Below are 21,584 nucleotides of genomic sequence, written 5' to 3'. Positions count from 1 at the left end.
ATCAGTTATAGCAAGTAAAACGTTTCGGTATCAGTTACTGAGAATATTGTTGTTGTTTTGGGCCAGGTACTTGCAAATTAAATTCTGTACTTCAAACTAGAAAATACATGTATTTTAATTAAATGCATTTGATACATTGATCTTAATGGTATTTTGTAATTGTATTTTGTACTTTTTGCCCATCCATAATGAATGCTGACCAGTGCTATTGCTCAATGGTCACTGTGCTAATTGTTCATGATGTCCTCAGCCAGAGAATGGTTTGCGACGGGAACTTACTAATGGATAGTTTGTTCTTGTAGCACCAGATCTGAATTGAAGCGTACATTTAGAAGCAACTTTTTGCCACGTTATTGTTATTTCTCTCTCAGTCTTGTCTTCGTGACAGTGAGTCCATTGTGTGGATTATCTGATGGGCCACACTCCCTGAATGAGAAAGGAACATGGTACAGTGCTTTCAGAAGGCATTCATATCCCTTAACATATTTCACACATTGTTGTGTTACAGCCTGAAATCAAAATGGATTAAATATTTTTTTAAATCCTCACCCATTTACACACAAAACCCCATAATGACAAAAACATTTTTTAAGACATTTTTGCAAATGTATTGAAATTGTAATACAGAAATGTCTATTTTACATAAGTATTCACACCCCTGAGCCAATACTTTAAAAAAAACACCTTTGCCGGCGATTATAGCTTTGAGTCATAGGTATGTCTGTATCAGCTTTGGATTTTCTCCCATTTCTCCCATTCTTCCGTTCTCAAGCTCTGTTAAGTTATATGGGGAGCGTCAGTGAACAGCAATCTTCAAGTCTTTCCACAGATTTTCATTGGAATTCAAGCCTGGGCTTGGGTTTGGCCACTCAAGGGCTTTCACATTCTTGTTCTGAAGCCAGTCCAGCGTTACTTTGGCTGTATGCTTGGGGTCATTGTCCTGTTGGAACGTAAATCTTCTCCCCAGTCTAAGGTCGTTTTCACTCTGAAGCAGGTTCTCATCAAGGATTGGCCTGTATTTGGCTCCATTCATTATTCCCTCGATCCTTACCAGTTTCCCAGTCCCTGCCGCTGAAAAGCATCTCCACAGCATGATGCTACCATCACCATGTTTCACGGAAGGGATGATGTTAAATGGGTGATGAACTGTGCCTGGTTTTCTCCAGACATAGCGCTTTACATTCAGGCCAAAGATCTATTTTTTATCTCATCAAACCACAGAATCTATTGCCTCAAGCTCTGAGTCTTTCACGTGCCTTTTTTAATTAAACTCCAGGCGTGCTGTCATGTGACTTTTTCTCGGGAGTGGCTTCAAGGAACTATGTAGTTCTTTCAGAGTGGTCATTGGGATCTTGGTCACCTCCCTGACCACGGTCCATCTTGCCCGGTTGCTCAGTTTGGTCGGACGGCCAGCTCTAGGCAGTCTGGGTAGTTCCATATTTTTTCAATTTCCCAATGATGGAGATGACTGTGCTCTTGGAAACTTTTGACACTCTAGAAATGGTTTTATACCCTTCATCAGATATATGCCGCATCACAATTCTATAGTATAGTTTCTGCTCTGACACACTGTCAACTGTGGGACCTTATATATACAGGTGTGTTTCTTTTTAAATAATGTCCAAACAATTGAAATGGCCACAGGTGAACTCCAGTCAAGTTGTAGTGACATCTCAAGGATGATCAAAGGAAATTGGATGCACCTGAGGTCAATTTAATTAGAGTGTCATAGCAAAGGGGTTTGAATACTTACGTAAATGATACCCCATTAGACTCAAAAATACCCAAGACAACTCAAAGCTATAATCACCGCCAAAGGTGCTTCTACAAATTAGCAAAAATGTCTAAAAACATGTTTTCACTTTGTCATTATGGGGTATTGTGTGTAGATGGGTGAGAACAAAATCAATTGAATCCATTTTGAATTCAGGCTGTAGCACTACAATATGTGAAATGAGTCAAGGGGTATGAATACTTTCTGAAGGCACTGTGTCTTTGTATAGGCTGTGTCAAAGGGATACACACATTGGCCCGTGACCCCTCACTTTAGTCTTTCAACTCGGTTATTTTAAGGCTGGTAGGCCTATATGCCTCTGAGGACCCATGTTCTGATGTAGTGATCAGTGGTCAGGAGTTACTGCAGTATCATCAGTACTATGGTGTAAGACCTAACTGGGGAGGAGAATTCTGCCCCCGGACTCACAATGGTCTGAGACATAACATCAATGATAGTAATGGGGCTTTTGTTTTGAAATAATATCAGATTAAATGGTCATCATATCTGATTTTATAAAATCTTATGTAATCTCATCTAGCTATGGGATTATGCTTATGGAAAATGTGAGAGCCTGTGTGTATCTGTGTGTATGTGAGTGTGTGTGTGTGAAATGTTGTATCTGTTTCCTCCTTGAGAGAAAGTACAGTAGGTTGCTGTGCCCTTCAGCTTCCTCCCCATGACCCCCCTGATGAATCAAGATGTTTTGTGTTGGTCCTGTAGCTCCAACCGGGAGCAAGATTGGACTTCTCCTCTGGACAGATATATAGTTTCATTCAAGTGGTAGTAATTCTGTCATCCCCGTGCCAGATGAAAGTGTGTCCGGGTGCGGGACAACGCTATTAGGGGGCTACAGCAACACTCTGTGTGTCACCAGCTGCAGAGCTGCAGAATTACTGACTGAGGCGTCCTTCGGCTCCCAGAGTCATATGTACTAGCAATGAGGAGTGTCCAATCACCTCCCCTGGCCAGCCCCTCACACACCACACGCTACCGTCAGCTTTAATGGGCTAGCTAGGGGGGTGACGGAGGACACGGAGAGGTGAGGAGGTTGGAGAGGTCATCTCTGTGTCTCGTAAATGCAGCGTGATGAGTTGCGAGACACTGACACCAGACCCAGACGCTGGAAATATGGCACAAGGACCCTCATCTTCCTCCCTGGGTTTTATAGTCACCCCATTTATCTGTCCATGTAGCTATGTGTGTTTCAGGTGGAACCACACAATCCCATGTGGATGCTAGCTTTTAAGGGGGTTGATGTTAGATTGATGCCCGCTTGAGTTTGTAATATCAGTGTAGGCTGTTTTATTTGACATTGGGTTTGACATTAGATTGGTTCTCCACTACCACCAAGTTTTGCCGTCTGTGTGGAATGAGTTTAAGCTTTGAGGTGACCTGCTGTTTTCTGTCTCTTCTTTGAGGTGGGGGATCAGATGAAGCTTCTTCACAACTGCTGGTCTGAGCTGCTGGTTCTGGACCATGTCTTCAGACAAGTGCAACATGGGAAGGAGAGCAGCCTGTTGCTGGTTACTGGCCAGGAGGTAAGCAGCCTCACAGTTCCAATATAAAACTAATACAATGCTCATGTATTCATGAATACCAGAAATACATACACAGTCATACACACATGCACATTCATCATGTCGTCATGACAAATATACAACCTCTATGGAGAGCAATACATATTTGTGTAGCTAGATGTATTTTGCAATAACTTGTATTTTTACCGTAATTACTGTCATTACACTGTTCCAATGTAATTACCACACATTATTTCAGTGACACAATATAAAGTGGGACTATATCCACAAGTAGATAGATAGCCTACTACTGTATGTGGAGACCCTGTGAGTGTAAGGAGTGCCCATCCCTGACCAAATGATGACCCACACAGATGCCTGCTCTTGTTTTTCCACATTTGGTCATGTTTTGGAGATGCGGAACAGAACAGGAAAAAACAACCATCAGCTGACAGGCTTCAGCTTGTATCTGCAGCTTGTAACTGACGCCTGGGTTTGGGGAAGAGAGGGGAAATATTTGTTTTTATATTTCTCTTGTTAAAATGGCATTAATTATTTCTCATAAGACAGCAATGGAAAGGGTTTATTATTTCTATAAGCTACTATGGGAATTGGAGGATTTGACGTCCAATATGTTACATAACACATACATCTAATTAATTTAGAAAGTGGTGAGAAACTACAGCTACGGCCATGATTTGGAGTCCCATAGGGCTGCGCACAATTGGCCCAGCGTCATCTGGGTTAGGGTTTGGCCGGAGTAGGCCGTCATTGAAAATAAGAATTTGTTCTTAACTGACTTGCTTAGTTAAATAAAGGCTAAATATTTGTAATTTTGAAATACAGCTGACTCACTGTATGGCATCTATGTATCTGTACTGAAGCTGTACTGTAATTCAGTAAATTTGTACTGTATGTGGTGTGTTTCCGGCACAATTTAAAGCCTGTATACAGCAAAACATCATGTTGTCCTCCGGTGTTGTGTTGCAGATGGATCTGTCATCCATGGGGTCCCAGGCAGGGGTGACTCTTTCAGGACTGGTCCAGAGAGGACAGGTGCTGGCTGGAAGGCTGCTGACACTGCAGGTGGACAGGAGAGAGGTTGCCTGCCTTAAGTTCCTCCTTCTCTTCAATCCCAGTGAGTAGACCACATGGATACACACATATATATATATACATATATACATATATATATATATACACACAGTTCCAGTCAAAAGTTTGGACACCCCTAATCATTCCAAGGTTTATTTATTTTGACTAGTTTCTACATTGTAGAATAATAGTGCAGACATCAACAGTATGAAATAACACATATGGAATCATGTAGTAACCTAAAAAGTGTTAAACAAATAAAAATGTATTTTATATTTGAGATTCTTAAAAGTAGCCACCCTTTGCCTTGATGACAGCTTTACACACTCTTGGCATTCTCTCAACTAGCTTCATGAGGTAGTCACCTGGAATGCATTTCAATTAACAAGTGTTTCTTGTTAAAAGCTCATTTGTGGAATTTATTTCCTGGTATACAGAACATAGCACTATTTGGTAAAATACCAAGTCCATATTATGTCAAGAACAGCTCAAATAAGCAAAGAGAAATGACAGTCCATCATTACTTTAAGCCATTATGGTCAGTCAATCAAAATATCAAGAGTTTTGAAAGTTTCTTCAAGTGCAGTCGCAAAAACCATCAAGCTCTTTGAATAAACTGGCTTTCATGAGGGCCGTCACAGGAAAGGAAGACCCAGAGTCACCTCTGCTGCAGAAGATAAGTTCATTAGAGTTACCAGCCTCAGAAATTGCAGCCCAAATAAATGCTTCACAGAATTCAAGTAACAGACACATCCAAACAGGAACTGTTCAGAGGAGACTGCATGAGTCAGGCCTTCATGATCTAATTGCTGCAAAGAAACCACTACTAAAGGACACCAATAACAAGAAGAAACTTGCTTGGGTCAAGAAACACGAGCAATAGACAATAGACCGGTGGAAATCTGTCCTTTGGTCTGATGACTCCAAATGTAAGATTTTTGGTTCCAACCGCTGTGTCTTTGTGAGACGCATAGTAGGTGAACAGATGATCTCCGCATGTGTGGTTCCCACTGTGAAACATGGAGGAGGAGGTGTGATTGTGTGGGGGTGCTTTGCTGGTGACATTGTCAGTGATTTATTTAGAATTCAAGGCACACTTAACCAGCATGGCTACTACAGCATTCTGCAGCAATACAACATCCCATCTGGTTTGAGCTTAGTGGGACGATCATTTGTTTTTCAACAGGACAATGACCCAACATACCTGGCTGTGTAAGGGCTATTTGAGATGGTTTGGGATGAGTTGGACCACAGAGTGAAGGAAAAGCAGCCAAGAAGTACTCAGCATGTGTGGGAACTCCTTCAAAACTGTTGGAAAAGTATTCCAGGTGAAGCTGGTTGAGAGAATGCCAAGATTGTGCAAAGCTGTCCTCAAAGCAAAGGATGGCTACTTGAAGAATCTGTAATATGAAATATATTTTGATTTGTTTTGATGTCTTAACTATTATTCTACAATGTAGAAAATAGTAAAAAAGAATGAAAACCCTTGACATTTTTTGGTGTATCCAAACTTCTGACTGCTACTGTATATTCACGGTGTACTCTACCATATTAGATTACGATTATTATTCTTATAAAATATATATTATTAATATACCATTTAGAAGATGCTTTTATCTAATGCGATTTACAGTCATGCATGCATACCAGTGCAGTGCAGTGAGGTTGGTGGCTTGGTAAGCACGGGCTATTATCAAAGCCAGATTTACTCACAAATAAACCTTGAAGCCCAAGTTCACCGTGCAACAGATAGCTCCGACAACCAGAGTGACATAGGCTATTAACTGAGATTGACAAACAATTCTCACCAAATGTAAATACCAATGTAGACAAAATACAGAAGTGATAGCCTACGATGGCGACATGTTTGATATGATCTGACAAAATGACACTGAGCTCTGCCATAGACCGATGTAGCATCCACAGTTACAACGAATAGGTGGCACTGAAAGACCAATATATGGACACATTTCATCCGCAAACTCCATAGCCTTTCACAATGGATTTACAAATATTTTTTACACCTACATATATTCACTCAGGGCCAGTTTATTAGGCACAACCTCGTTCCCAAAAATAGTTAGCTCCTACAGACAGTGAGTCATGTGGCGGCGGCTTGCTATATAGAACAGGCAGACAGGTATTGAGACATTCATTTACTGTCCGACTGAACGTTAAATTGGGCAACACAAGTGACCTAATTGACTTTGAGTGTGGTATAATCGACCGTACCAGGCACAGCAGTTCCAGTATCGGCCTGGCTTTTTCACAAATGACAAAGTGCAGGGTTTCTCGAAGATGGTGCGGCAAAAAACAACAACATCCAGTCAGCGGCTGTCCTGTGGGCGAAAACAGCTTGTTGACGAGAGCAGTCGAAGGAGAATGGCAAGAACCGTGCAAGCTAATAGGTGTGCCACAAACAGGCAAATAACGGCGCAGTACAACAGTGGTGTGCAGAACGGCATCTTGGAATGCCCAACCTGACGGTCATTGTCAAGGATGGGCTATTGCAGCAGACAATCACACCGGTTTCCACTACTATCAGCTAAAAACAAGGAGAAGTGGCTCCAGTGGGCACACGATTACCCACACAGGACAACTGGGGAGTGGAAAAACATTGCCTGGTCCGACAAATCCCGGTTCCTGTTACAGGATTTGGCGTAAGCAGCATGAGTCCATGGTGAAATCCGGACTGGTGTCAACGGTACAGGCTGGGGGCGGTGGAGTGATGATGTGGCGAATGCCACAAAGAATTCCGGCTGTTCTGTATGCAGAAGGGGAGGATCTGACCCAGTACTAGATGGGTGTAGCTAATAAACTGTAATTAAAAAGTGTAATTAAGTGTAATTAATAAGGTTCTAACTAAATTATCATGTCAAGAATCGAAATGACTGAAAAATGCCATTCAGAACGTCAAAAAAGTGTCTCATCGAAACACAAATGTTGCTTGATAAATCAAATGCATTAAAGGGATGTTGTCCGTAAATCCAAACCATAAACAGCTCGTCTACTTTAGGGCATGAAATACATATTAAAGCCACTAAAGTATAGACAATGGTGAAAATGAGGAAGTAAGCTACAAAGTCACATTTTTTACAAAGATATCTGATAGGACAGCGCCCCGGGGGCTGTCCTATCATGTGATAGTCTACAGGTTAACTCCGTGGTGCTGAATGGACAGCAGCACTATTCTGATGTTCATTCAACAGTAGCCTAACTCACACAAAAAAATATTGCATTGAAGTCTACCTTTACTTGTAAATGAAGTACAACAGGGTGAAACTCTTGGTAACAGCGTTGTATAAGTCTTATTTAATCCTTTGGAGTTTGAAAAGTCTCTCAGTCTCAATTGACATGAGGGCCAAGGATGCTGCAGTTGTACTTCCCCAACACTCCCAATACATCATCAGCAAAGGCCGTAGCTTGTTTGTCATGCTTACATCATCAAATCCCCAAAGTCACATAATGCAACATCACAGAGATCTGGGCTTTGTAACATCTTTGGTCTCATCTACTTCTACCACATCAAATGGGCCTGTATTAGAAGGACGTCCTTTCGAATCACATCACTGACTGCTTCAATCAAATCATTCTGTATTCTGTTTGATGTACCCCAAAAACACTGTGGAAGTCTCTAGGTGTCTAGCTAACCTTTCATCTTTTTCAGCAAAGGTATACAATCATGCCACATAGTTGCTACGATTACATGAGCTTGTACTCTAATCATTACCGTGAATTTTGAACTCTTGTTTCCCCCGGTAGCATGTTGCTCTAATAAGGTCCTTCAAAACGTTTTCCCGCTAATTGATTTCATTTTTGAACATTTGTGCTTATTGCCTTCTGCCATGTGCTAATTGCTGCGCTGATGTGCAAAAATTGCCTAATAGGTTATGAACAGTTTAAGCTAAACGATCAGCCTCGTTGCTTTTAATTTTTTTTATGCTAGTGGTTGTATTAATTTAGGATCTATCGCATCCCACAACTGGCCCAGAGTATGTTTGGAATATTTATTTATTGCACAGAAGGACACGTTGGTCAACAGAATAGGTCAACTTTTGTACTATGGGGGATAGTAGATTGACATAGGCTAGTGCTTTTGCTGTTCGTCAGGCCTACTAGTCTTGTTGGCTGACTAACAGTAGGCTAAATGTGAACAGTTCTAACATCTTCAATATGCGCCTCGGAATTCAATAAGAGGGACCCGCGCAGTTACATCCCGAATGTGTCTGTCTTCATCCACTTGTAGCCTACTTCTTTGCTAAAATGCCTGTGAGAAAGGACCCGATTACTTGACGGCATTGGCTACATCTGAGAGAGCAATGTGCGTGAGAGGTGCTTCGGAGCACCGCAGCCGGGAGAAGGGGATTATGGGCGGGCCTTAAGGGGCCTGGCCCGCCGTACTGCACCTTCTTGCCCGTCCAAATACAATACTGAAATATACACTACCGTTCAAAAGTTTGGGCTCACTTAGAAATGTCCTTGCTTATTTAAAGAAAAACATTTTTTGTTCATTAAAATAACATCAAAGTGATCAGAAATACAGTGTAGACATTGTTAATGTTGTAAATGCTATTGTTGCTGGAAACTGCAGAGTTTTTATGGAATATCTACATAGGTGAACAGAAGCCCATTAAACAGCAACCACCACTTCTGTGTTCCAATGGCATGTTCTGTTAGCTAACCAAAGTTTATCATTTTAAAAGGCTAATTGATCATTAGAAAACCCTTTTATAATTATGTCAGCACAGCTGAACAATGTTGTCCTGATTAAAGAAGCAATAACACTGGCCTTCTGGAGCATCAGTATTTGTGGGTTCGATTAGAGGCTCAAAAAATGGCAAGAAACAAATACATTTCTCCTGAAACTCGTCAGTCTATTCTTATTCTGAGAAATGAAGGCTATTCCATGCGAAAATTGCCAAATAACTGAAGATCTCGTACAATGCTGTGTACTACTCCCTTCACAGAACAGCGCAAACTGGCCTTAACCAGAATAGAAAGAGGAATGGGAGGCCCCAGTACACAATTGAGCAAGGGGAAAAGTACATTAGAGTGTCTAGTATTAGAAACAGACACCTCACAAGTCCTCAACTGGCAGCTTTATTAAATAGTACCCGCAAAAGAGTTGCAAAGAAAAAGCCATATCTCAGACTGGCCAATAAAAATAAAAGATTAAGATGGGCAAAGAACACAGACACCAGACAGAGGAAGATTGGAAAAAAGTGTTATGGACAGACGAATCTAAGTTTGAGGTGTTCAGATCACAAAGAAGAACATTCGTGAGACGCAGAAAAAAACAAAGATGCTGGAGGAGTGGTTGATGCCATCTGTCAAGCATGGTGGAGGCAATGTGATTGTCTGGGGGTGCTTTGGTGGTGGTAAAGTGGGAGATTTAAACAGGGTAAAAGGGATATTGAAGAGGAAGGCTATCACTCCATTTTGCAACATCATGCCATACCCTGTGGATGGAGCTTAATTGGAGCCTGTTTCCTCCTACAACAGGACAATGACCCAAAGCACAGCTACACACTATGCAATACCTATTTAGGGAAGAAGCAGTCAGCTGGTATACTGTCTATAATGGAGTGGCCATCAACCCATTGAGCCGTTGTGGGAGCAGCTTGACCGTTTTGTACGTGAGAAGTGCCCAGCAAGCCAATCCAATTTGTGGGAGGTGCTTCAGGAAGCATGGGGTGAAATATCTTCAGATTATCTCAACAAATTGACAACTAGAATGCGAAAGGTGTGCAAGGCTGTAATTTCTGTAAATGGAAGATTCTTTGACGAATGCAAAGTTTGAAGGACACAATTATTATTTCAATTAAAAATAATTATTTAAAAACCTTGTCAATATCTTGACTATATTTCCTATTCCTTTTCCTAAACATAATTCCATGTATGTTTTCATGGAAAACAAATACATTTCTAAGTGATCCCAAACTTTTGAATGGCAGTGTATATCATTTATTTCACTGAGACGCGCACCGACAAAAAGGCGCATCAATCTCAGATAAAGTGTCCGTGCGAGCAAAACAGCCACCCCCTGTTTTGCCAGGTGTATAGTCTATGGACAAAAATAGTATTGCAAGCCACATTATTTCTGGTCAGACAGCGTCAGATACATGTGCTACAGATAGCAAGACAGAGGGGCATGTAAAATATGTGTGAAGATAATGTGTCTTGAGTATAATTTAAAATGTTGATACAAGAAGAAGGGGAGGGGTGTGTGGCGAAGATATGCCACATCTCTCTCCAAAATACATGCACTCAGCTCTCCGGAATGTGCTTAGCTGTCCCCCGCCAATTCTTGCGCATAATTGTTTCATTGTGTGAATTGTTGCATTTACTATATTACATATGTTATTACATATGTCACCGGTAGGCCTAGTAAATGTACCGTTAAACCCTGTAATTTGGGTACATTCATTTATGTTAATGAATGTAACAGTTACAGTAATTGACTGTTCTTTAGAGTCCATTAAAATGGGTTCTTTAGAGTGCTACACTATAAATAGAAAAGGTTCCTTGAGTATCCTTTAGGGGTTCTTCAAATTGAAACTGTGAGGGAACCCCTCTAAATTCTTCAAAGATCCTTTTGAGCTACCCCCCCCCCATATTATTATTAACAATAATAAAATGCATAACAATTACACAATATTTTAGTTCTCAGTGTTTATTATGACTTTAGTGGCAAAGCAGAATAAAATATCAAAATATGACGTAAACTCCGAGCAGAGCCCCCAGTTCAATGGGCATATCCTCTGGAGTGTTGATGTTAATGTGTTGATGTTCTCTGTATCTATTGCCAGACTGATTTTGCAGTGAATGGTGATGGAACATGTTTCCTGTTATATTCATCACAGGTGTAGGGAGGGTGAAGTCTGTGAATCCAAAAAACGTTAATTATACAGATGATTAACAAAACGTGTACAGGACAGAATTCATACCTTGGTTTTTGTGGTTAATGTGAATGGAAAAAAAAAACAGTTTTGATAATGGTTTTAAAACACATACCTTGTCCATAATGTAGAGGACAATGGATTTTCATTGAAGAGGTAAGGAAGGAGGATGGTAAAAGTGATCTGCATAACATACCAATACCAATTGAAATATGGCTCCTCCTCTGTATACCTGCAGACACAGACACAAAAGTGAGCAGTTCAGGCATCTGTACCCAATACAGCCAGCCCAACATTCATATCGCCAAGCATCACACGGAACACATCCACAGCCAAACTCATTCCATAAACCAGTCTAAATAACAGGTTGCGCTGACAAGGAAACAAGACATAAGTGAGCAACCTAACAGCTAGACTTGTTTACAATCTACCACATCTCTGGTGAGCACAAGAGACTAATGTAATGGTGTTTAGAAAATAAATGCGTGTCAGATAAGCTAACAGCAACTAAATTCTTTATGATGGCAGACATGTTTGTTTATATTTGACTTGGCGAAAACTCCCTAATCCCAGAATGCCATTCACTATAAGATGCAAAGTCACAGATGGCTGCACTCATTGCCTGAAAAAAAATGAATTTAGTTGAGCCACTTTTCAGCATATTACAAATCGTCAATGTACTTGTTACAGTGTACAGTATACAAGAACCGGAGCACATTACTTGACAAGTCGTTTACTGTTTTTGACAAATCAAAAAACAAATCAAGTGTTTTCACCTCACAGATCATCGCACCAAATACAAGCCTACTGCCTGACCTAACCGTAGCGAGAACGCTAAACAGGGATAAAAACATTTTAGGGGGATTTGTGGGGGGGTTCGTTTAATTTGTAATTTGTGGGGTTTTTTCAGGTCCGTGGGGTGTAGAAATAGGATAAGGTATCATGGGGGGATATGATGCAGGAAATATTACTTTGATGGGGGATTTATCAATAAAGGGGGGACAACCACAAGACAAGTTTATACGCTAAATAAAATTAAAACCCTTGGAAAGGAGGGTCTGAGCTGACAACCCTGAGGTACCAAATTTACAATCTGATGCAGTTCAAAACAACTGGGAACTGGGAAATCTCATACTTCCGACTTTAGTGCGTTCAAGACAACTAGGAACTCAGGAAAAAATTAGCGCTGACTGGGAAAAATCCCTTTGACCGGTCATCCAACTCGGAATTCCAACCTGGGAACTCTTTCTAGAGCTCCGACATTCTGACCTGAAGGTCATTGATGTTATGATTTTACCTATTATTCACAGTTGTCTTGAAAGCACCATAAGTCAGTTGAGTGGTCGATCCCTTGTTATAACATCTTTGGTCTGACAGACGCTTACATGACAACCAGAATGGAATGCATTGTATGATGTCAACAAACATGGCACCACACATAGCTGGCAAATAGCTTAGCAGTAGCTCATCATCATCAGTACAACATTCAAAGAAGTATTTTACACACATCATGTGTGTCCATTACAATCGATGCAAGAATCGTAATGCATGATTTGTCACCAGTACTTGAAAACATGTGAATAAAACAGTAAATACATTATGATCCATACATACATATGGTGTGCTACAGCAGAAACAACAACATGATATACAGAAAATAAGCAACTTACTATGATAGGATCGCACACATGTCCATAGCCCCATTGTAAGGAAAACAACTACGAAGGCAATGCGGGCGCCAGACAGAAAATGTGCTGGGGGAAAACGTTTGTGCAAGGCCTGTTCTGACTAGAGATGCGCAATGTACTTGATCTTGGGAAACACTAGGGAAGTGATTGGGCTCTTGTTGAAGAGAGAAGTTTGTCCGCTCAGTAAAGCCTCAAACATAAATGGTGCGCAACAGTGAAATTAGTTATTTTTTATGCAAATTAACGAGGAGGCGGGTCACACCTCAATTCAAACTATTGTTAGAAAAATAAACTTGTTTGAAAATAATTTGAAATTGACAAGTTGAAACATAGCCTATATATAATTAGCAGGCAGCGTGCCTTGGTTTGAGGGCAGCATGGGTAACTGTCCTGATGTGTAACAATCACATTTTGGAACAGTGACAGCATTCTGACATCACCTGCATGAAAAAACTCAGGCAGGGGTGACAGTTAGATATATTTGTAACTCGTGTGATAAGGTTAAATTGAAGAGATCGTTACATTTTTCAGGTAAGTGCCTGCACCCGTTGTCCTTTCAAATTCAAAACTAAATGTTTCAGTTGGGCAACTAATGAAGCTCCTCTGTGAACCCCACCTCCTATGGGGTTCTTGGAACAATTTTCAGTGTCAAGAACCCTAAGGTTCTTTGAAGAACTTTGAGGATCTTAGAATAACCCTTCTTGAACCCCTCATTTTTAGAGTGCTACGTCATACGAGCCGGATTTCTGCCTGCTTGAACGCCAATAACTCAGATACACATGAAAACATGAAATTACCCAAGGAATCGATGGAACATCACTAGATGCACAAAAACAATATTACATCCAAAATGGGTGAACCTGTCCTTTAACTCATCACTTCCACCAAGAATAAAGTGAGCTTCTTCTTCATTTTTTCTTCACCTCACACAGTACGTCAACGAAGTCTGTTTTTTAAACATCCATTGAGAATGATAATAGTTCCTCACAGTATTTGAAAAATCTTTCCAACACTCTCCTGGCCTCGATAATCACCAACCCTCGATGTGAAAGAGCAAAATATTGTGGTCTGATGATCCCGTATCCAGTGGAAATTTCATAAAAAACAGCTGTCTGTCCCGAGCTCACTGGTGCAAGAAAGTCTGAGGGCCCAAAATAGGCTAGTTGATACAATGTTGCAAGTTTGCTAGTGACAGCTTTGGGCTTGACCCAGTTGAATGATTTGATACATCGCACTTCACCAGCATAGCTAAAGTCAAGACAGATAGAAAGGGAGACAGACAAGCAGAGTAGATAGAGTAATGCGATTGAAAGAACGTGAACTTTAAACAGGTTATTTTGTACTGTTTATTTGTCGGCTTAGGCCTATGTATTTGATGATGGAAGTTATAGGCCTACTGCTGCATTGACCTATAGTCTATCTCTGAGTTACATGCAGCCCCCCCCCCCCCCCCCGCCATTGGATCAACAGTGTTTCAATGTGTCAATATAGCAGAGGCTGGTGCTCTCGCATTATTTACATTTTTGTCATTTGAATTCAGATGTTTATGATTAATCACGTGACAATGATTTTGAGAAATGAGAACATTATTATTGAAATGAAACTGTTCCACGAAAAATCATCATAACTGGCATGCAGACCGGTAGAAATGGTAGGATAAATTGTAAACTTAAAAACCTACAGGCCGCCGATGGTCTTTACTATAACACCCATTAAAAAAGAACGGACTACGGAAATCTGCCTGCCCTGGCATACCCTGACGCCTTTCCTGAGGTTTTAAGGCAGTTTTAGCATTAGATTTGTTTTGCACATAAAAAAAACAACAGAATAGTTTCGAAAAAACATTAAATAACAGAACATAATGACAGTTTTATATAATTTTATTTTCTATTTGTCTTTTCATAACAGCTTTTTAAATGAGATTATCACAGTGTAAGCACTGACTGCACAACATACAGCTCATGTATAGCTCATTACAGCTAGTCCAAGAATGGAATAGATTTGTGATAGACCACATAACAGGACTTTTTTTCTCATCCTTGAAAATGATCATGGCCTTTCAAGTTCTGAATTTGATTGGGTTTGAAGTACTTCTACACACTTTTTTTGTAATGTTGCTGTGGTTTGGGCAAATAACTTTTTCAAAAGCTTTGTTGGAAATAGGTTTTAGTTGACAAGATGGTTCGGATCTATTCAACCCACGCTGTCCCATTTATTTTGAAAGGCAGTAGTGACATTTTAAATGGAAATGTCACAGCCATTGATATATTTTTCCAGAAGGATCCAACTGTTGTCTGAACCAAGCCTTTATTCTCAGGTAAATTCAATTAATTAAATGCAGGGCCTTATCAAAAGGCAACATTAACAAAGAAGACAACTCTACCCATTATTCCTTAATAGCACTCAATGGAACAATAATGGATGGGCCTATCATTGGATAGTCTGACTGACATTCATGCAGTGCCTTCTTCATATGCTGTGTGTGTATAGACAGCAGTTGCCCAGATTCCCTTAAGCGACTGCTATTTAGAGCCAGCGAGCTGGGAACAAAAGGATTTAGAATAATGAGAGCACTTGTCACAGGCAGAAAATATTACCATCTCCGTTGAATGTTTCATTCTCTCGCTCCCTCTCCCTCGTCTTTCAATCAATGAGTCGGGTTTATCAGGGAAATTTAGTTGCCCTTAAGCGTTTTGAAAAGATTATTCAAAATATTGAATTACTATATGAATACCTCTCCTGGCAAGACTCAGCTGATGCTGAATGGAGGTCCAACAAGATGCTGATGCTAAGACGTAACACTGGGATTTGAGGAGCAGTTTAAAATATATGTATCAATATTCTCCCACTTATGTGATCATCTAGAGCAGTGGTTCGCAAACCTTTTATAGTCCGGTACCCCTTCAAATTTTCAGAAATCTGGCAGTGGCTACCGATTAAATAACATTTTCACAGAACCACTTGTTGCAATTTCGATGAGGCTCTCTTGTTCAGATATCAGTAAGTGGCCTGGAGACAGGGCATGAATGGGATAATGAATCCAGTTATTTGTGTAGTCCATTTTGGGAAAGTACCTGCGTAATTGTGCACCCAACTCGCTCAGGTGCTTCGCTATATAACATTTGACATTGTCCATAAGCTTGAGTTCATTTGCACACAAAAAAATCATACAATGATGGAAAGACCTGTGTGTTGTCCTTGTTAATGCAGACAGAAAAGAGCTCTGACTTCTTAATCATAGCCTCAATTTTGTTCTGCACATTGTATATAGTTGCGGAGAGTCCCTGTAATCCGAGATTCAGATCATTCAGGCGAGAAAAAACATCAACCAGAAAGGTCAGTCGTGTGAGAAACTCATCGTCATGCAAGTGGTCAGACAAGTGAAAACGATGGTCAGTAAAGAAAACTTTAAGCTCGTCTCTCAATTAAAAACAACGTGTCAATACTTTGCCCCTTGATATCCAGCGTACTTCTGTATGTTCTAAAAGCGTTACATGGTCGCTGCCCATACCATTGCATAATACCGAAAATACATGAGGGTTCAGGGGCCTTGCTTTAACAAAGTTAACCATTTTCACTGTAGTGTCCAAAACGTTTTTCAAGCTGTCAGTCATTCCCTTGGCAGCAAGAGCCTCTCGGTGGATGCTGCAGTGTACCCAAGTGGCGTCGGGAGCAACTGCTTGCACGCACGTTTTCACTCCACTATGTCTCCCTGTCATGGCTTTTGCGCCATCAGCACAGACACCAACACATATTGACCACCAAAGTCCATTTGATGTCACAAAGCTGTCCAGTACTTTAAAAATATCCTCTCCTGTTGTCTTGGTTTCCAGTGGTTTGCAGAAGAGGATGTCTTCCTTAATTGACACCCATAAATGTAACGGACATATACCAGGAGCTCATCCACCTGTAACATACAATTCACTGGCTTGTATGCGAAGCAGTCATTGTTTCAAAACATCTCCTGCCTGATGAAGATATTGTCTGTATAGTTTTTTGGGAGTCTTTTCCCCCAGCAATGTCCCAGCCATATCCATGGCAGCAGGAAGAATGAAGTCCTCCACAATAGTATGGGACTTGCCTGTCCTAGCCATTCGGTAGCTCACCATATAAGACACTTATAGCCCCTTCTTATTAATGGTATTTGTTGCTTTTACACATTTCTTACTACTTGAAAGGCGTCTTTATTCTCGCTCAAAAAACTCACATGGCTTTTTTTTCAAATGGTCATGTTTAGTTTCTAAATGTCTGCACAAGAGTGAAGGTTTCCCGTGAGTGAGTAACGATTAATGTGATTGGATGTTAATTATTTGACTAGGCTACTAGTATTTGACATTTCGCTGAACACAAGATGGTTTCATTTTATTTTTGGCAGTGAAACGAGGCTACTCAGGCGAGAAAATAACCTCACCCAAATGTATAGCCTCATCGGAAAATCTAAATGTACTGTTTGAAAACGTGAAGAAAAAATCTAGATATTTTAAATACGAATCACATATTTTTGCCGTACCCCCGATGGTATTGCACGTACCCCAGTTTGAGAATACCTGATCTAGAGAGTAATTAAATCCCCCCTAAAGCTCTTTCCTGTGTCCCTGTCCAGATGTAAAGCTGCTGGAGAATCAAGCGTTTGTGGAGAGTGTTCAGGAGCAGGTGAATGGGGCTCTGCTGGAATACACTCTGTGCACCTACCCCCTGTACCTGGACAAGTTCAGCCAGGTGGTGATGCGTCTGCCAGAGCTGAGAGCCCTCAGCACCCAGGCAGAGGACTACCTGTGCTATAAACACCTGAGTGGGGAGGTGCCCTGCAACAACCTGCTCATCGAGATGCTGCATGCCAAGAGGGCCTGTGTATGAGCACCACGCTACCATCACTATATACCAACAGACTGTCTGTGGGACTGACGCTGTGGAAGCCAGACAGGGTTTACGATTACAGCCCAGAGAGAATGATGTGTGAATATGGACTTGTGTTTTTGACAGTTCTTTAAATGTACATAGATAACATTTACAAAAGAAGCTTTGTTATGATACTGTACGCAAATGTAACTTTGCCCTTTTCTTGAATTCAGCAGAGTGAGGTGTTATATCAGAGCTAGTGGAGAAATTTCAGATTCTTCAGATGAAAGAGGCACTATAACACACGTCATTCAGACTTGTCCTAGCCTTTCAAATATAGTGTAAACACTACATTTATTTGAGCACTTGTTCCTTTGTAAATTGTCACCAACTTTACCACAAAGAAATTGTTGTGTGAAAAATAAGTTATGTTCAATATATATTTTTTTCTATTAGATATTGATATTCTAATATATTAACTACACGTGTTTACAAGAATCACATAAGCACACTCATATTCAGTTTAACCTTAGAGTCGATGTCTTTGCCACTGTGGAAATCTAATTAGCATAATACAAAAATCGACATAAATACCTGTCAGTTTAAGCTAGAGATATATTTTTGATGTTGCATTGGATGCGTCTCAATCCACCACATCCTCCGTCGCAGTTCCGCAACTGCGGTGAAAGGTGACAGAGCTAGAGCGCTGTTTGTCAGACCATGAGACATCCCCGAAAATCAGTCTTCTCACAAAATCACCTCCATGGAAAGATGAGACTATCACAAACACAAACATGTCGGTCTGCTCTAGGACACCCACAGGCCTCACATGACATGTCTGAAGGTCCCCCGGTACCAGTTGAAAAAATGTATGGAAGTACACTATCTGTTGTTCCATGTAGTAAATCTGTTATTCAATGCTTTTAAGGCCAAAAATAGCAGTAAAGGCCAAAAATAATTTTTCATCAAATAATTTGTACATATTTTTTTGTGGATACTTCAAGGGGTCTTAAACTTCAAAAATCAAATAGCGAAATTATCCTTGGTATGACCTTCTTAAAACAATTCCATATATCTTAGAACCCCCCGGGTGGGTTAATGACAGTCTGTTACTCCAATGAGATATTTGCTTATAGTGATAGAAAGAGAGAGAGAGAAACAGTGGAGATGGAAAATGTGGCAGTGATGTGTGGGACAGAATGAAAGGAAGCCATCTTTGTTTGCAGCCATTTCTTATTAACAGATGACTGGAGGAGGGCCCCAGAAAGAGAAGCCCACATGTGAGGACAGAAAAATGAACAACAAAGGAAACAATCTCTTATTAAGTAGACATGTTAAACATGAAGCTTTACGGTGTAAATCCTCTTACCAAAGACCTATCCACCCTGGCAACAGAGCCAGGTCAAGGATATGGGGTCGTGCACTGTGGATGTTCTCCAGTCTTTTTGTAGTCACATAATGAATGAAAACATGCAATTGGCGATGTATGCAATGTTTGCTTTCCAAGGTAAACGTGAAGGAGATATAGGGAAATCCAATTGTATTGAAGTGTAAAGAGAATACAGACCAATCGTACTTGAGAAATGGCATATGAAGTGGAAAACAACAAGTATCAGAATTGCAAAGGTGTGAGGAACAACAGCAACAAGAACAACATGTAACACGCACATATCTGTCATTTCAGCACATATCTGTCATTTCAGCACATATCTGTCATTTCAGCACATATCTGTCATTTCAGCACATATCTGTCATTTCAGCACATATCTGTCATTTCAGCACATATCTGTCATTTCAGCACATATCTGTCATTTCAGCACATATCTGTCATTTCAGCACATATCTGTCATTTCAGCACATATTGAAGCAATATGTTTGAATTGGTCACACAGACATGGCAGGGTTGGCTCTATTCACTTCTATTCATAACACTTGCCTTAAGATAACCCTGGCTTGTCTGTCTGTGAATATATGGACCATGGTTTAGTAACTGATGTGAGAGTCATCTGTACCTCTCCGCTGTAGTACATTTCAATTGGGAAACATGAGAAGATTAACACAGTGAGCTGTACCAAGCTCAGATGTTTCAACAAACAGATGTCTCCGTTTGTAATTGGTTCTCTTGATGTTGCTTTTGCTTCTATTGTGTTTTTACCTTATTCCGTGAGGTCCCAGTCTTAGTCGTTTTTGGTGATGAGATCTGTTTATAGTCCTCATTCTCAAACTGTCTGTGCTGGTCCACTTTGTTTCCTCTCTCAGCAATTTGAATGCTTTTCAAACACAAACAATCCAAATGTTTTTTTTCTTTCTTGAAATATATTTTATTGTAATAGCATCACACCAATAAATGCAATTAAGTAAAGCTCTACTTATGTGTTGTCCATTTCTATTGAACCATCCTGCAATTTATCAATGACATTGGGGTCATATATACCCAATACATTCTTTTAAAATACTCGGGAGGCTATCCAGGATAGTGGCAGCAATTTATGAGTCATGATAATGTCATTCCTAGTAACGTGAAAGTCTGTGATTTTTGGCTGATAAGCCAGGGCTACTTCACAAATACATGTGTAAATGTACATTTCAGCCAATGACTACAAAGGGCACAAAGATTGGAGGCCATTAACAGTAATTAAACAATACTTTTGAGGAACAAAGTATAAGGGCTTTGGAAAACCTATCGTTTTCATACAAATCTTAAAATGTATTGTCACGAAACAGATGAACTAGCATGCTAATACTGTTGCACTCGCTAAGTATAGGGGTCTTAGGTCTAGTCAACTGGTCTCTAACCTAATTTAAGATGTGTATATATGTGAGAAATCAGTGCATGAGGACAGTGTTATATGTACATGTACCCAGGAGAAAGCAACCTTAGATCCAGGGGCAGCTCCTTCATGACCTCTTTGATTGTTCAAAGAGGTGATGAAAATAAATATATACAAAAAGGAAAAAACATGACCAGAAAAATAATTCTAAACAAAGTCAAGGGTGCACATGGCTACCAAGAAAACCCAGCAGCCTCACTGCTCTGCAAGCTGGCTCACTCTTGTTTCCAATCAACACTTAACAAGGATCCACAATAATAATAATAATAATATATGCCATTTAGCAGACGCTTTTATCCAAAGCGACTTACAGTCATGTGTGCATACATTCTACGTATGGGTGGTCCTGGGAATCGAACCCACTACCCTGGCGTTACAAGCGCCATGCTCTACCAACTGAGCTACAGAAGGACCACAAGACTTCCTGGCTGAGCACTTGAGCCAGGGATCTCCTGCCCCCTGGGCATGAGGTGTGGAAGTGATTGGTAGTGTGCTTATCTGTCCTAACACTAACCCCCCCCCCATTCATAACAGTATAAAATTACATCAAACGAGAAAGTACAGTATATTCCCCGTGGGATCTAAATCGTTTCATGCAACCACTTGAGCTGTAGTGAATAATGTGTCTCAGTTCAGAGCGCACCTTCCTGTAGTGGAGATAGGGAGAGGCCAGGATTTCTGCTGCTTGTTGTAAGGTAGGGGAGGCCAGGGGAGGGAGGAAAGACTTGGGGAGACAGCCAAGCTGCAACTAGCACAGTCTCAAATACACATAGTGGTTGTCTGGTGATACAGTAGGTGGACAACAGGTGATAGGCTTCATAAAGTCTCTTTATGAGCTGCCCAGTCAGTCCACAGTAAGTCAGCAGCCGATCTCTACTATCTAATACTGTTGATCTATGAGATGATCTGTCATCCTACTATCCACGTTCTCACACTGA

General features: G+C 40.6%; 1 protein-coding gene across 4 annotated transcripts in view; it reads left to right on the top strand.

The window, feature by feature from the left end:
• Positions 1–20,183, top strand: part of LOC124036153 (nuclear receptor subfamily 5 group A member 2-like) — a 28,468-nt gene extending 8,285 nt beyond the window's left edge. For all 4 annotated transcript variants that reach the window (XM_046350348.1, XM_046350349.1, XM_046350347.1 and 1 more), the window contains 3 exons: positions 3,196–3,315; positions 4,285–4,432; positions 17,580–20,183. In XM_046350348.1, coding sequence (XP_046206304.1) covers positions 3,196–3,315; positions 4,285–4,432; positions 17,580–17,833 — 522 coding nt within the window. In that variant the 3' untranslated portion in view covers positions 17,834–20,183. The remainder of the gene's footprint in view (positions 1–3,195; positions 3,316–4,284; positions 4,433–17,579) is intronic.
• Positions 20,184–21,584: the final 1,401 nt, after the last annotated feature.

Source organism: Oncorhynchus gorbuscha, linkage group LG05 (assembly GCF_021184085.1).
Source record: "Oncorhynchus gorbuscha isolate QuinsamMale2020 ecotype Even-year linkage group LG05, OgorEven_v1.0, whole genome shotgun sequence".
Classification (NCBI taxonomy): Eukaryota; Metazoa; Chordata; class Actinopteri; order Salmoniformes; family Salmonidae; genus Oncorhynchus; species Oncorhynchus gorbuscha.
This window is presented reverse-complemented; position numbering and strand designations above follow the sequence as displayed.